The 13,877-nt window shown below is 42.1% G+C and overlaps 1 protein-coding gene across 2 annotated transcripts in view; it reads right to left on the reverse strand.

The window, feature by feature from the left end:
* LOC116973647 (cytochrome b5 reductase 4) overlaps positions 1–13,877 on the reverse strand; it is a 109,453-nt gene that overhangs the window by 36,562 nt on the left and 59,014 nt on the right. Inside the window, exons 9-13 of one of the 2 annotated variants that reach the window (XM_033021910.1) lie at positions 11,328–11,421; positions 10,618–10,650; positions 8,952–9,074; positions 7,680–7,820; positions 5,212–5,361 (exon numbers count right to left, since the gene is read on the reverse strand). In XM_033021910.1, the coding sequence (XP_032877801.1) occupies positions 5,212–5,361; positions 7,680–7,820; positions 8,952–9,074; positions 10,618–10,650; positions 11,328–11,421 (541 nt within the window). The remainder of the gene's footprint in view (positions 1–5,211; positions 5,362–7,679; positions 7,821–8,951; positions 9,075–10,617; positions 10,651–11,327; positions 11,422–13,877) is intronic. The other variant, XM_033021911.1, reaches the window with a different exon arrangement.

Here is a 13,877-nt window from a genome sequence, read left to right on the forward strand (position 1 = left end):
GGTTGCAAAGTCTGACAATAGTATAGACTATAAATATGTTTTGTGTCAGTGCGAACACACACAGTTCCCTTATCTCTTATGAAGTTAAATGAAGTTGGCAGCTTGCTGATATTTCATGATCTTCCATCCAATTTAATTTACCACTGGTGGACTCCAATCAAGTTGTAGAAACATCTCAAGGATAATCAATGAAAACAGGATGAACCTATGCTCAATTTTGAGTGTAACTTATGTAAATGTGATATTTCAGTTATTTCTTTTAAATTACCTTGCAAACATTTCTAAACACATGTTTTCGCTTCTTCAATCTGGGGTTTTGGATGTAGATTGACGATAAAAAAAAGAATTTAATCCATTTTAAAATGGCTGTAATGTAACAAAATGTGGAAAAAATGAAGGGGTCTGAATACTTTTTGAATGCACTGGGTATTTAAGGCGGAGATAGATACAGTAGATTCTTGATTAGTACGGGTGTCAGAGGTTATGGGGAGAAGGCAGGAGAATGGGGTTAGGAGGGAGAGATAGATCACCCATGATTGAATGGTGGAGTAGAATTGATGGGGCGAATGGCCTAATTCTACTCCTATCATTTATGATTGTACCTCGGAGATAAACGCACGATGCTGGAGTAACATCTGGTAGACACAAAATGCTGGAGTAACTCAGCGGGAAAGGCAGCATCTCTGGAGAAAAGGAATGGGTGACATTTCAGGTTGAGACCCTTCTTCAGACTGATGTCAGGGGAGAGGGAGATACACAGATAAGGAAGTGAAAGGTGGGAAAATAGGACAAAGGGAATGAGGAATAAGGAAAATGTAAAATAGATCTTAGTTAGCTGGGAGAAGGTAACAACAAAGCAAACAGAGATAGAATGCAGTCGGAGACAAAAAGACTTGTCGGAGAACTGGCATAGGGGGAGGGATGGACACAGAGAGGAAAAGCAATGGTTACTTTAAGTTAGAGAAGTCAATGTTCATGCTGTTGGGGTGCTGTTCCTCCAATTTGTGCTGGGCCTCACTCTGACAATGGAGGAGGCCCAGGACAGAAAGGTCAGTGTGGGAATGGGAGGAGGAGTTGAAGTGTTTAGCAACCGGGAGATCTCTGTATGGTATAAGTATCATTGTATAGTATTATTCGATTTGAATGAATAGCATGCAAAACAAGGTTTTTTACTGTATCTTGGCACACGGGACAATAATAAACCTGAACCTAATTACCTGCTGAATGAACATTAGGTAAGGTACAGATCCAACACCAAATATCCGGCAACTGGTTCCGGTACCTCCTTTAATCCAGACAAAATTACGAGAGCACACTTGAAACACTCTCCCCCCTCCGCTCCGGAAGTCCCCCCCCCCCCTAAAATGTGGCACCTAGGCCAGGTGTGAAGGCCGATCTCAACCTCATGGGGACTACTGCGCTGATCAGCGGGTCGAATTTGTCCCCTGAGTTCAGGGCTCTGGAACTCTGGCCCAGCTGGAGCCGGCAGATCTGTTCCCATAGCTGACGTCCGCAGCCGACTTGGCGGGACGTTATCTCGCCCCCCCCCCCAATCTCCCTCCCCCACCATGTCGTGGCCTCTGTTGGTTCGGCAAAACAGATAATCCAGAAAGGCTCTGGAACCAAAGGTGCCGGAAAATTGGCGGTGGACCTGTACTGATGTACTCCCATTTTGGCATTTCCTCGAAGTAACAGACATGATGGTAATTTCAATGAAGGTTTTGAGAATAACAATTTGAGATTACACTGATAAAAATAATAATCAAAGTGGTCTAGTGACATACTCATGTCAACAGTCCACCAAAGTCTTCTGGATTTCCATTGCTAACCAATTTAACCCTTCACATTCCCATTCCTTTTTGTCCTAGATTGCCAGAATGAGACCACACACAAACTGGAGGAATAACACCTCATATTCCGCTTAGGTATTTTACAACCCAACGGTATGAACATTGAATTCTCCAATTTAGGTAGCTACAAAACCCCTTCCCTTCTTCCTCCAGCCACCCCCTCCCTATCAGCACCTGTGCCCCACCTATACTCACAACTGTTTCACCACTTCCCCCCTCTCCATTTCCCCTATATTCCTTCCTCGAGCTTCACAATTCTTGTCTCACACCTGTCTTTTCATGTCTGGCCTTAATCCAAATATCTACCTATCAACCCCCCCCCCCCCCCCCCCCCCCCTCACCTGTATCCACCTATTACTTGCCAGGCTTTAGTCCTGCCCCTCTTCTCTTTCAGCCCATCCCCCCCCCCAATCCCCCACCCCACAATCGGTCTTTAAAAGGGTCCAGACCCAAAACTTCACCATTACACGTTCTCCAGAGTAGCTGCCTAATCAGACGAGTTACTCCAAGCACTTTGTTTCTTTCTTTGTAAACTAGCACCTGCAGTTCCTTGTATCTGGTGATAACCATTCGCAGGTTATTTGACAGTTAGAACACAACAAAACGACTGCTTTTCTGAAAAGCTATGATCTTTTATTTCTAAAATTCAACACCCTTTGGCCAAGTTCCAATGTGCTCCACATTCTGGTTTCCTTCTATCCCCATTCTCACCTAACACTCAGACTCTTGAATACTATGGCACCCTAGACTGTGCAAGAGGACATCACTACAGGTGAGGAGGTTCAATGCAAAATATTGAGGGAGGTGGGTGTATGGAATGAACTGCCAGAGGAGGTAGTTAAGGCAGAAACTATAGCAACATTTAAACGACATTTGGACACGTATAGGAAAGGTTTAGAGGGATAAACATGGGCAGGTGGGACAAGTGTAGATGGGCGCCTTGGTCAGAATTAGCCTATTCCCATCCTATTTGACTCTATTCAAGTTTTCCCATTTGGTTTTTCCTGCTTCTCTAAAAATGTGCACGGAAATATTTCAAGCATTTTACTCTCAAACTTCTATTCTCCAGTAGCCAACGCCCAATTTTTAGTCAATAGATGGCAGACTCCAAAGGTAAATATTGCACTTTAAATGTGGCACGACCCCTCCAATTCAAATAACTCTCTCAAAAAGATGTAGTGTTATTTTTAGAGATACAGCACGGAAACAGGCCCTTCGCCCCACCGAGTTTGCACTGACTAGCAATCTCCACACACTAACATTATCCTGCACAATAGGGTCCATTTACAATGTTACCGTCAATTAGCCTACTAACCTGTGCGTCTTTGGTGTGTGGGAGGGAACAGAGCACCTGGAGAAAACCCACACAGGTCACGGGGAGAAGGTACAAATTCCATACTGGCAGCACCCATTGTCAGGATCGAATCCGAGTCTCTGGTGCTGTAAGGCAGCAACTCTACCGCTGCACCACTGTGCTGCCCCAGTGGTGGCAAATTCTGTGGCAGCTTTTCCAGACAGGCAGGGATTGGGTAAATAAACTCTAGTATCTTTGCTCGCCAAAGGGTTAATTAGTGTGCATAATTTTCAAAACGGCCAATTTCTGCATAGAGTATCATTTAATAACCACAATGAATTCTAAAGCATGTACACATATTTTAAACCAGAATAGTGATTATATGGATTGATCTGAAGAACACTACAAAAAACATGGTTTCTCATTTATTAGTGCTTAATTAGATGATTGGCAAGGTGAATGTCAAATAAAAGATCAACGGAGCACAGACAACACCAGCAGAATTTGATGCAAAATGCATAAATAGGGAGTAATGGGAATAAATTAATCTCGACAATGATTGTCATTGCATCCTTTGCTTGTTCTGTGAAGTTTAAAGAACACCTCAACTCCTGAAAGATCATGATAATTAAAAAAAAACACTAATACTACTGTTATTGTATGGTTGACAAATTAAGTTCTAAAGCATTTAATGAGTCAGGCCTCTTACCACAGGTATGGAGCTAAACATGATTATTAATTATATGCTTAAACAACCCAATGGAATATCAAGGTCATAATTTGAAGTATTCCTTCATATCTACCCATGCTTTTCACTAAGCACATGCATATTAAAAATTAGAATTTATGGAGAAGAATAATGAGTCCATTAGGGTCTTGATCCAAAACGTCACCGATTCCTTCTTTCCAGAGATGCTGCCTGTCCCGCTGAGTTACTCCAGCATTTTGTGTCTACCGTAGATATTTATCCAAGTGAGACAGGAGAATGCTTAAGGGCTAATAAAACTATTTCTCCACATTTAGAATACTCATAAGACTTCTCATAAGAAATGGAAATTGGTGCGAAACAAGGTCCTCGTTGAAACTTATCAAATATATATATTTTTTAAATACAGCGTGGAAACAGGCCCTTCGACCAACGATCACCCGTACACTAGTTCTGTCCTTGCAAGTCTTTGGAATGTGGGAGGAAACCGGATCACCTGGATTAAAGCCAGACAGTCACGGGGAGAATGTGCAAAGTCCAAACAGACAACACCCGCAGTCAGGATTGAACTCGGGTCTCCGGCACTGTAGGGCAGCGACTCCATTGCTGCATCACTGGTCCTCATTAAAGGACCTTAAAGTGCAACCCATAAGACAATAAGATATAGGAGCAGAATTAGACCATTCAGCCCATCAAGTCAACTCGTCCATTCAATCATGGTTGATAATTTCTTCCCTCACAACCCCATTCTCCAGTAACCCAGCATCTGTAGTTCCTTATCTATCTATCTATCTATCTATCTATCTATCTATCTATCTATCTATCTATCTATCTATCTATCTATCTATCTATCTATCTATCTATCTATCTGCAAAGACTTTCATAAGTGACTCATATTATATATATATATATATATATATATATATATATATATATATATATATATATATATATATATATATATATATATATATATATATATATTTATATATGAGAGAGATAGATAGAGAGAGAGAGAGAGAGAGAGAGATAATGTGTGTGTCACATGAGAGTCTTTGCAGCAATTTGACAAAGGTATCTTCAGCAACTCCTACACCAGGGACCTCCATTACGATTCAGACTAACAGACAGACTGAACGCTAACACCTTCAGATTTCCCATCCAAGCATATAATGTTCATCTCAAAAATATTTTTATCAATGCTGGGAGCAAATCACAGAAACTGAGAAATAACAACATTGCCAACACCTTTGCCAGATAGAATGCAGCAGTGTGAGAATGAAAACTAATACACTGTGCTACATTACATTTAGAAGCACACACATGGATCAGAAAACTAAAAACAAAATGTGTTCTCTTACCAATTTGAAGCTTGTCAATAATAGGCGTCAGCAATCCATCGGGATAAATTTTGACCATTAAATAGATATTTGTGCATGTCTGATCCTCATCCACTGATTCTGGACACAAGGATGGCAACACCGGGGTATATGGCCTGACTACTTCTACATCTGGAAGAAAAAGGGAATATGATGGTAGTAAAATTAAGATGCATCGTGGCTGAGTGGTAGTAACAGAACCATTTAGATTTGTTTCTGCTTTATGACTGTTCATAAGCAGTGTTCCCAGTGAGCATCGGCTGAGCCCTCCAAGTAAGGCCCGGCAAGCCCACCGCGGACGTCGATAGGATCTGAGGAATGAGTGCGTCCCAGGATGGCTGGACTGACATATGATGAAAGAATGGATCAACTGGGCTTATTTTCATTGGAATTTAGAAGGATGAGAGGGAATCGTATAGAAACATATAAAATTCTTAACAGGCTAGATTCAGGAAAAATGTTCCCGAAATTGGGGGAGTCCAGAACCAGGGGTCACAGATTAAGAATAGGGGGCAGGCCATTTAGGACTGAGATGAGGAAAAACCTTTTCACCCAGAGAGTTGTGAATATGCGGAATTCTCTGCCACAGAAGGCAGTGGAGACCAATTGACTGGATGTTTTCAAGAGAGTTAGATAGCTCTTTAGGGCTAATGGAACAAAGGGATATGAGGAGAAGGCAGGAATGGGGTACTGATTTTGGATGATCAGCCATGATCATATTGAATGGCGGTGCTGGCTCGAAGGACCAAATGGCCTACTCCTGCACCTATTTTATGTGTTTTTATGGGTTAGCATATGATGAGCATTTGACAGCACTGGGCCTCTACTCGCTGGAGTTCAGAAGGTAGAGGGGGGACCTCTTTGAAACTTACAGAATAATGAAAGGCACAGCGTGGATGTGGAAGGATGTTTGCATTAGTGGGAGAGTCTGGGACCAGAGGTCATAGTCTCAGAATTAAAAGGCGCTGGTTCAGAAAGGAGGCGAGGAAAAACTTTGATAGTCAGATGGTAGTTAATCTGTGGAACTCATTGCCGCAGAGGGCTTTGGAGGCCAAATCAATATATTTTGAAGGCAGAAATAGGATTAGGAGGCAGTGATCAGTCATGATTGACTGGCGAAGTAGACTTGATGGGCTGAATGACCTGATTCTACTCCTATAATGTGAACTTGTGACCTGCGCCTCGAGACCCGCGAGCAACCACTGAGAGCGAGGGGGCCATCGGAGAGTGATGAGGGACCAGGTGGGTTGGGTGGTCGGTACGAGTGGGAGGGTGGGGAGGGAGGGGGGCTGCTGCCATGTGCGGCGGCAGGCAGTAGATTGGGCTGTTCGGTGAACTTTTGTAAATTTGTTGGCACCAAAACGTGGCAACACTTGTGTACTGCCTAGGTGAGGTCTGCCGTACGATTTTACCGGGTTGTATGAAAAACAAAGCATTTCACTGTACCTAGGTACCTGTGACAATAAAGTATCATTGAATTGAATCAAATACCCCTTGTATTCTAGTGCTAAGTCACAGGGAATTCTAGATGCTTCATTGTGCTTGGGCAGTAATTCTCTAATCACCCTCTCTGTGGTGCTAGACGAGGGAAAAGTCTTGTTGTGACAGCTAACCCGGACCTAACCAATAAGGTGGATGGCATGGTGGGCAGCAGTAGAGAAGCTGCACGGAGTTTGTACCTTCTCCCCGTGACCCGCGTGGGTGTTCTCCGGGATCTCCGGTTTCCTCCCACACTCCAAAGTCGTACAGGTTTGGAGGTTTATTGGCTTGGCTTGCAACAACCAGGTTCAGGAATAGCTACTTCCCCACAGCCATCAGGCTATTAAACCTGGCTCGGACAAAACTTTGATTATTAATAACCAATTATCTGTTATTTGCACTTTATCATTTTATTTATTCATGTGTGTATATATTTATATTATAGTATATGGACACATTAATCTGTTTTGTAGTAAATGCCTACTATGTTCTGTGTGCTGAAGCAAAGCAAGAATTTCATTGTCCTATCCGGGACACATGACAATAAACTCACTTGAACTTGTAAATTGTGTGTAGGATAGTGTTAGTGTGCGGAGATCGCTGGTCGGCGCGGACTCGTTGGGCCGAAGGGTCTGTTTCCACGCTGTATCTCTCAACTAAACTTCCCAAATTACATCACTTTGCACTTGTCTGACTTAAATGCCATCTGCCATTCCTTTCCCCACTTTTCCATGTTGATCTAGATCCTGTTATAACCTCAGTCATACACATAACTATTGTATTGTGTAAAGGGAAACATAGAAAATAGGTGCAGGAGTAGGCCATTCGGCCCTTCGAGCCAGCACTGCCATTCAATATGATCATGGCTGATCATCCAAAATCAGTACCCCGTCCCGGCTTTTCCCCCATATCCCTTGATTCCCCTAGCACTAAGAGCTAGATCTAACTCTCTCTTGAAAGGATTGTTGTACCTTGAATATGACTTTTAAGATAGATGTGATGCCCAACAAGTATAGTCAAATGACATCCAGGAGGGGGCTGAAAGCAGAACAGTCTGGTGTTGTGCGTGACATCCTTCTTTGAAATCAGCTTGCATTTTCTGTAGAAAAGATCTGTGTTGGTGGCAAAACAGGGGGAGGGTGGGGGAAAAGAGTTTGTTATATTATGTGAAATTTACAAATACAATTTTAATTTTATTAGCTCTAGCTTGGTATAAATGTAAAATTGTCCCTAGTGTGTGTAGGATAGTGTTAATGTGCAGGGATCGCTAGTCGGTATGGACTCCGTGGACCAGAGAGCCTGTTTCCGCACTGTATCACCAGACTAAACTAATCAAGAATCTGTCAATCTCCACTTTAAAAATACCCAAATAACCTGGCCTCCACAGCCATCCGTGGCAATGAATTTCACAGATTCACCAAACTCTGGCTGAAGAAATTCCTCCTTATTTCCTTTCTAAAGTTATGTCCTTTTATTCTAAGGCTGTGCCCTCTGGTCCTAGAGTCTCCCACTTAGTGGAAGCATCCTCTCTACAGCCACCCTCTCCAGGCCTTTCACTATTTGTCAGTTTCAATGAGGTACCCCCTCATCCTTCCAAAGCGAGTACAGACCCAGTGCCATCAAACGCTCCTTGTACGTTAACCCAATCATCCCCAAAATTATTCTTGAAAACCACCTCTGGACCCTCCCAAACGCCAGCACATGCCTCCTTGGGTATGGAGCCCTAAATTACTCACAATACTCCAAAGGTGGTCAGACCGGTGCCTCGTAAAGCCTCAGCATTACATCCGTTTTTATATTCTAGTCCTCTCGTAATAAATCTTGGTCGGCACAGGCAAGTTGGGCCGTCCATCACTTATCCACTTACACATAACCCATATCCCTCCATTCCCTGTATATCCATATGCCCTTCAAAAATACTTTTAAATGCCTCTTTCCAAGCTGTATGACCCAACGACTCTAAGGACTGAAGACTTTGACCCAAATTGAAACCAAAAGAAGGAAGCAAAGATCGATAAACTAGGATTAAATTAACTAGGTAATAAGACCGTGAGGCCTTAAAAAACACTTAAAAGTACTGGTTTATAAACGTATACAGATATACACCATCTCTTTAAGTCACTATGGTGTGGTTGTATAGGGATTACATGACACAGAACCTAAACATTATACTTTTCATTCATCTCACAAAGTTTAAAGAATTTAAATTGATCAACTCATTTCATATAACAGCTAATACATACCCCCGTTTGTATTCTTTTTGTACGAGTCATGATCTTCTCCAGGTTGTCCAAGATCACTCCATACTGTATTATTAAGTTTTTTCAAGTACAGTTCAATTTTTCCCACTTTGCTGCTACAAAGTACTAAATGGATGAATTAGAATTTACATCTGTTTAACAAGGTACACTGGAAATGATACAAAGGCACTCAGAATGGCATACAAGTTGAAAGTAAATTCATCATGTGGTTTTAACTTATGACTAGACTTTTAGAATATAGAACAGTACAGCAAAAGAACAGGCCCTTCGGCCCACAACATCTGTGCTGAACATGATGCTGTCCATCACTTATCCACTTGCACATAACCCATATCCCTCCATTCCCTGTATATCCATATGCCCGTCAAAAATACTTTTAAATGTGACCAATGTATCTGCCTCAACCACCACCCCTGACAGTGCATTCCAGGCACTCATCACCCTCTGTGTATAAAACATTCCCCACACATTCCATTTAAACTTTGCTCCTCTCACCTTAAACCCCTAGCATTTGATTTTTCCATCCTGGGAAAAAAACTCTGACCGTCTACCCTATCTATGCCTCGGATCATTTTATATTCTTCTATCAGGTCTCCCTACAACCTCCGGCATTCCAGAGAAAGAAATCCAAGTCTGTACAACCTCAACCTGCATCTAATACCCCTAATTCAGGCATCATTCTGGTAAACCTCCCCAGTACCTTTTCCAAAGCTTCTACGTTCTAAGGCTTACGCAGTTTTGATCTCCTAATTTGGGGAAGGACATACTTGCTATTGAGGGATTGCAGTTTAGGTTCACCAGGTTTATTCCTGGAATGGCAGGATTGACATATGATGAAAGAGTGGATCAACTGGGCTTGTATTCACTGGAATTTAGATGAGAGGGGATCTTATAGAAACATATAAAATATTTAAGGGATTGACAGGCTAGATGCAGGAAAAATGTTCCCGATGTTGTGGGAAGTCCAGAACCAGGGGTCACAGTGTCAGAATAAGGGGTAAGCCATTTAGGGCTGAAATGAGGAAACACTTTTTCACCCAGAGAGTTGTGAATCTGTGGAATTCTCTGCCACAGAAGGCAGTGGAAGCCAATTCACTGGATATACTCACGAGAAAGTTAGACATAGCTCTTAAGGCTAACGGAATCAAGGGATATGGGGAGAAAGCTGGAACAGGGTACTGATTTTGGGTGATCAGCCATGATCATATTGAATGGCTGTGCTGGTTCGAAGGGCCGAATGGCCTACTCCTGCACCTATTTGCTATGTTTCTATGTTCTTCCTGAAGTGGGGTGACCAGAACTGCACACAATACTCAAATGTAGCAGGCTAATGTCCTGAATGTTATACTCAATGCCCTGACGTACGGAATTTTACTCGATTATTTGATTCATGCTATGGACAGGAGATTGCTAGCCAAATCGATAAGATAAGATAAGATGAATAATAGAAAACTTTTTCCCCATATCTTAGTGCAACCATTTTCCAGGTTATTAAATGGAAATGAGCTAAGAAATTAATGTGCTTTGTTTTGTCTTTGGGAACAAATGTAAAAGAAAGACTATTAATGGAAATTGATTTGAAAGTATGAATAATGTGGATATAACCAATAATTTCTTAAAAACACAATGATATTGAAATTTCACATACCAGATACTACTTCTTGTACTTCATGACTCAGTTCTATAAGAAAATTGGAACATATTGTTAGTCAAAATAAAAATCAATAAGAGAGTATACACAACTAAAGTCAAAGTGAATCTATAAGCCTGACAAATTTACAGTGAGAACCCCCCCCCTTCACACTAATAATAGATTGTGGCTGTGGACTCCCCAGCAGTGCGGATGAGCTTCGAGCGAGCCATCCGCACTTCAGTAGAAGTTGCGATCACTGTCGTACATAACATTGTAAGGAATGATGATAAAGCACACACACCAAAATCCTATACTTCCAGCAGCGGAAGTCCGTAGGAACTGGAGGAGAGAGATGTGTGGTGTGTCCGTCACCGTTCCCGTCGGAAACCAGAACCACTGCGTCGCTAATGTTTTCAACGATGATGAATTAATGAAATATGTGAAAAACTCCCAAACAATCGCACCAGATGTAACCACTTGTTTTTGTTAAAATTAATTGCGCAAACCTCAAAAACATTAAGTCTAAATATTTCTAGGCCACCTATTTACTGTGCACTTCCCTATTTAACTGAAACCATTGTGGCCTTGCATTACAGCAGGCTAATACTCAGTAATATACAATCAAAACGTTATCAAGAGCAAATCTTAACAATGATTTACATTCAGAATGAAAATTTATATTTTGAATTGTTTCATTCAACAATGCTACTCACACTCCTACATACCCAATTGAAGGATATAAGAATATTCTTGTTGACGAACTTCTGTTCTTAGAACATCACCTTCCAAGTCTACAATCACGGAATCCGAGTTGGTGTCCTTCAAAAGAATTTTGCACAAATCAAGAATTGTCTTTGACCAGAAGACATAGAAGCACAACTAAGCCACTTGGCTCATCGAGTTTGCTCCCCCGTTCGATCATGGCTGATCTATTTTGCCCTCTCAACCCCATTCTCCTACCATCTCCCCATAAACTTTGACGCCATTACTAATTGTATTGTATTGTATTGTATTGTATTCAATTTATTGTCATTGTCTCATAAGAGACAACAAAATGGATTTTCCTTGCAGTCAAGTAACATAAAAATAAATAATAAATATTTTTTTTTTTTTTTTTTTTAAAGCACAAACACAGAAGTCCACAACACAACATAACCCCACAGCGGCACCAAAGTTGAGGAAGGTACCATAGTCCAGCCAGCCTCCCCGCTGATCTACCCAGATGTTCTCCCGAGAACCCGCAGTCGCCGCCACGGGCGGCCCGATGCTCAGGCCCTCTTGCCGGGAACGATGGAACCCCGACGCCGAACCCCGACGGAGAACATCCTCAGCGGCCCGGACCTCCAAATCAGCCACCTCCCACTGGAGTCCGCGGCTCCCGAAGTCCACAGGCCGAGCCGGGCGGAGTCGCAGGACTCCGCGATGTTGATCAGCGCCGCCCGTGTTGGGAGCTCCGCGAACCACAGCTCCGTGATGACGGTGCAGCAGGCCCAGCACTCCGGTGCTCCAATCCTGAACCTCTCAACCTCCACTTTAAAAATATCCAAAGATTTACACAGCTGTCTATGGCAATGAATTCCAGAGATTCACCACCGTCTGGCTGAAGGAATTCCTCCTCATCTCCATTCCAAAGGTATATCCTTTCATTCTGAGGCCCTGCCCTCTGCTCATAGATTCTCCTACTACTGGTAACATCCTTTCCACATCCACTCTTACAGTATGGAAACAGGCCCTTCGGCCCATCAGGTCCGCACCAACCAGTGATCCCTGCACATTGTCCTACACACTAGGGACAATTTACAATTTAACCAACAACCCTGTACGTCTCAGGAGCGTGGGAGGAAACCGGAGCACCCGGAGAAAACCCACGTAGGGGAACGTACAAACTCCTCACGGGGGAAAACATACAAACTCCTAACAAACGTACACAATTTGGGCCTTTCATTAAAAAGGTTCAGACCAAAAATTTAAATAATTGGTTTATAGACCAAGATTAATTAATCAATTTTCATTCTGATATCATTTCAATTTTTAAGTACCAATTCTGTCATAAGAGTAGTCACACCAAATCCACCCCTTTCTTTTGAAGAATGATATTTATTAAAAAATCTAGTAAATGAATTACACATTACACATTTTTTTTACACAGCACATGGTAACATTTCAATTTATGAGGGAATAGATGTCACCGGAGATTGTATAATTTCATGCTGAACCAATTTGAAAATTGTATAGGGTACTTCCAGCTGAGACACACACATTAACACATCTCACCTATTCCTGCATCAGGGGCACATCAAATTCCACCATTAATAGTGTTACATCCACACCATGTAAAGTGCAGAGAAATGTAGACAAATGACCATTATTGAACAGTTTCATTAGGAGCAGTCCCTTATAATCTACTGACCTGAGACCCAGGACAATTTAGGGGCTGCACAGTGGTTGGGTTGCTGCCATACATCGCCTTAGACCCGGGTTCAATCCTGACATCGGGTACTGTGTGTACCGAGTTTGTACGTGCTACCTGGTGACTGCATGGGTTTCCTCCGACATCCCAAGGACGAGTGGGCTTGTAGGTTATTGGCGTCTGTAAAATTGCCTCAAGCGTGTTAGGAGTGAATGTGAAAGAGGGATAACGTAGAATTAGTGTGAAGGGTGATCGGTGGTCAGCATGAACTCAGTGGGCTTGTTTCCATGCTCTATCTCAAAACACACATCATGTTGGGATTTCCCCAAAATATTGATTGGATTGACACCAAATGGCAAGTGGTGTGCATCAAGAGTCTAGATTTTAAGTCAATGAAGTCCACAATCATTTAGCCATCAACATTTCTTCATGCAGTTCATCTGAAGCCATCAAAACTGACCATATTAGGCATACAACTTAGGCAATAACATGACTATTTTCACATCGCACAACAATTGGATCTAAAGATAGACAGTTTAGTTTTTACCTATCCAAGTCATCTCTTCCCTAATCATAAGATAATGACATAGGAGCATAATTTGGCCTTTTAGCCCATTGAATCTGCTGTCATTTAATCATGGCTAATCTAACTTTCCCTCTCACAACCATTCACCTGCCTTTTCCCTGTAATCTTTGACACCCTGATTAATCAAGAATCTATCAATCTATGCTTTAAAAATACCCAATGACTTGGCCTCCATAGCCGTCTGTGGCAATAAATTTCACAGATTCATCACCCTCTGGCTAAAGAAATTCCTCTCCGTCTCCATTCTAAAGGTATATTCTTTTATTCTGAAGCTATGGC

Source organism: Amblyraja radiata, chromosome 5 (assembly GCF_010909765.2).
Source record: "Amblyraja radiata isolate CabotCenter1 chromosome 5, sAmbRad1.1.pri, whole genome shotgun sequence".
Taxonomy (NCBI): domain Eukaryota; kingdom Metazoa; phylum Chordata; class Chondrichthyes; order Rajiformes; family Rajidae; genus Amblyraja; species Amblyraja radiata.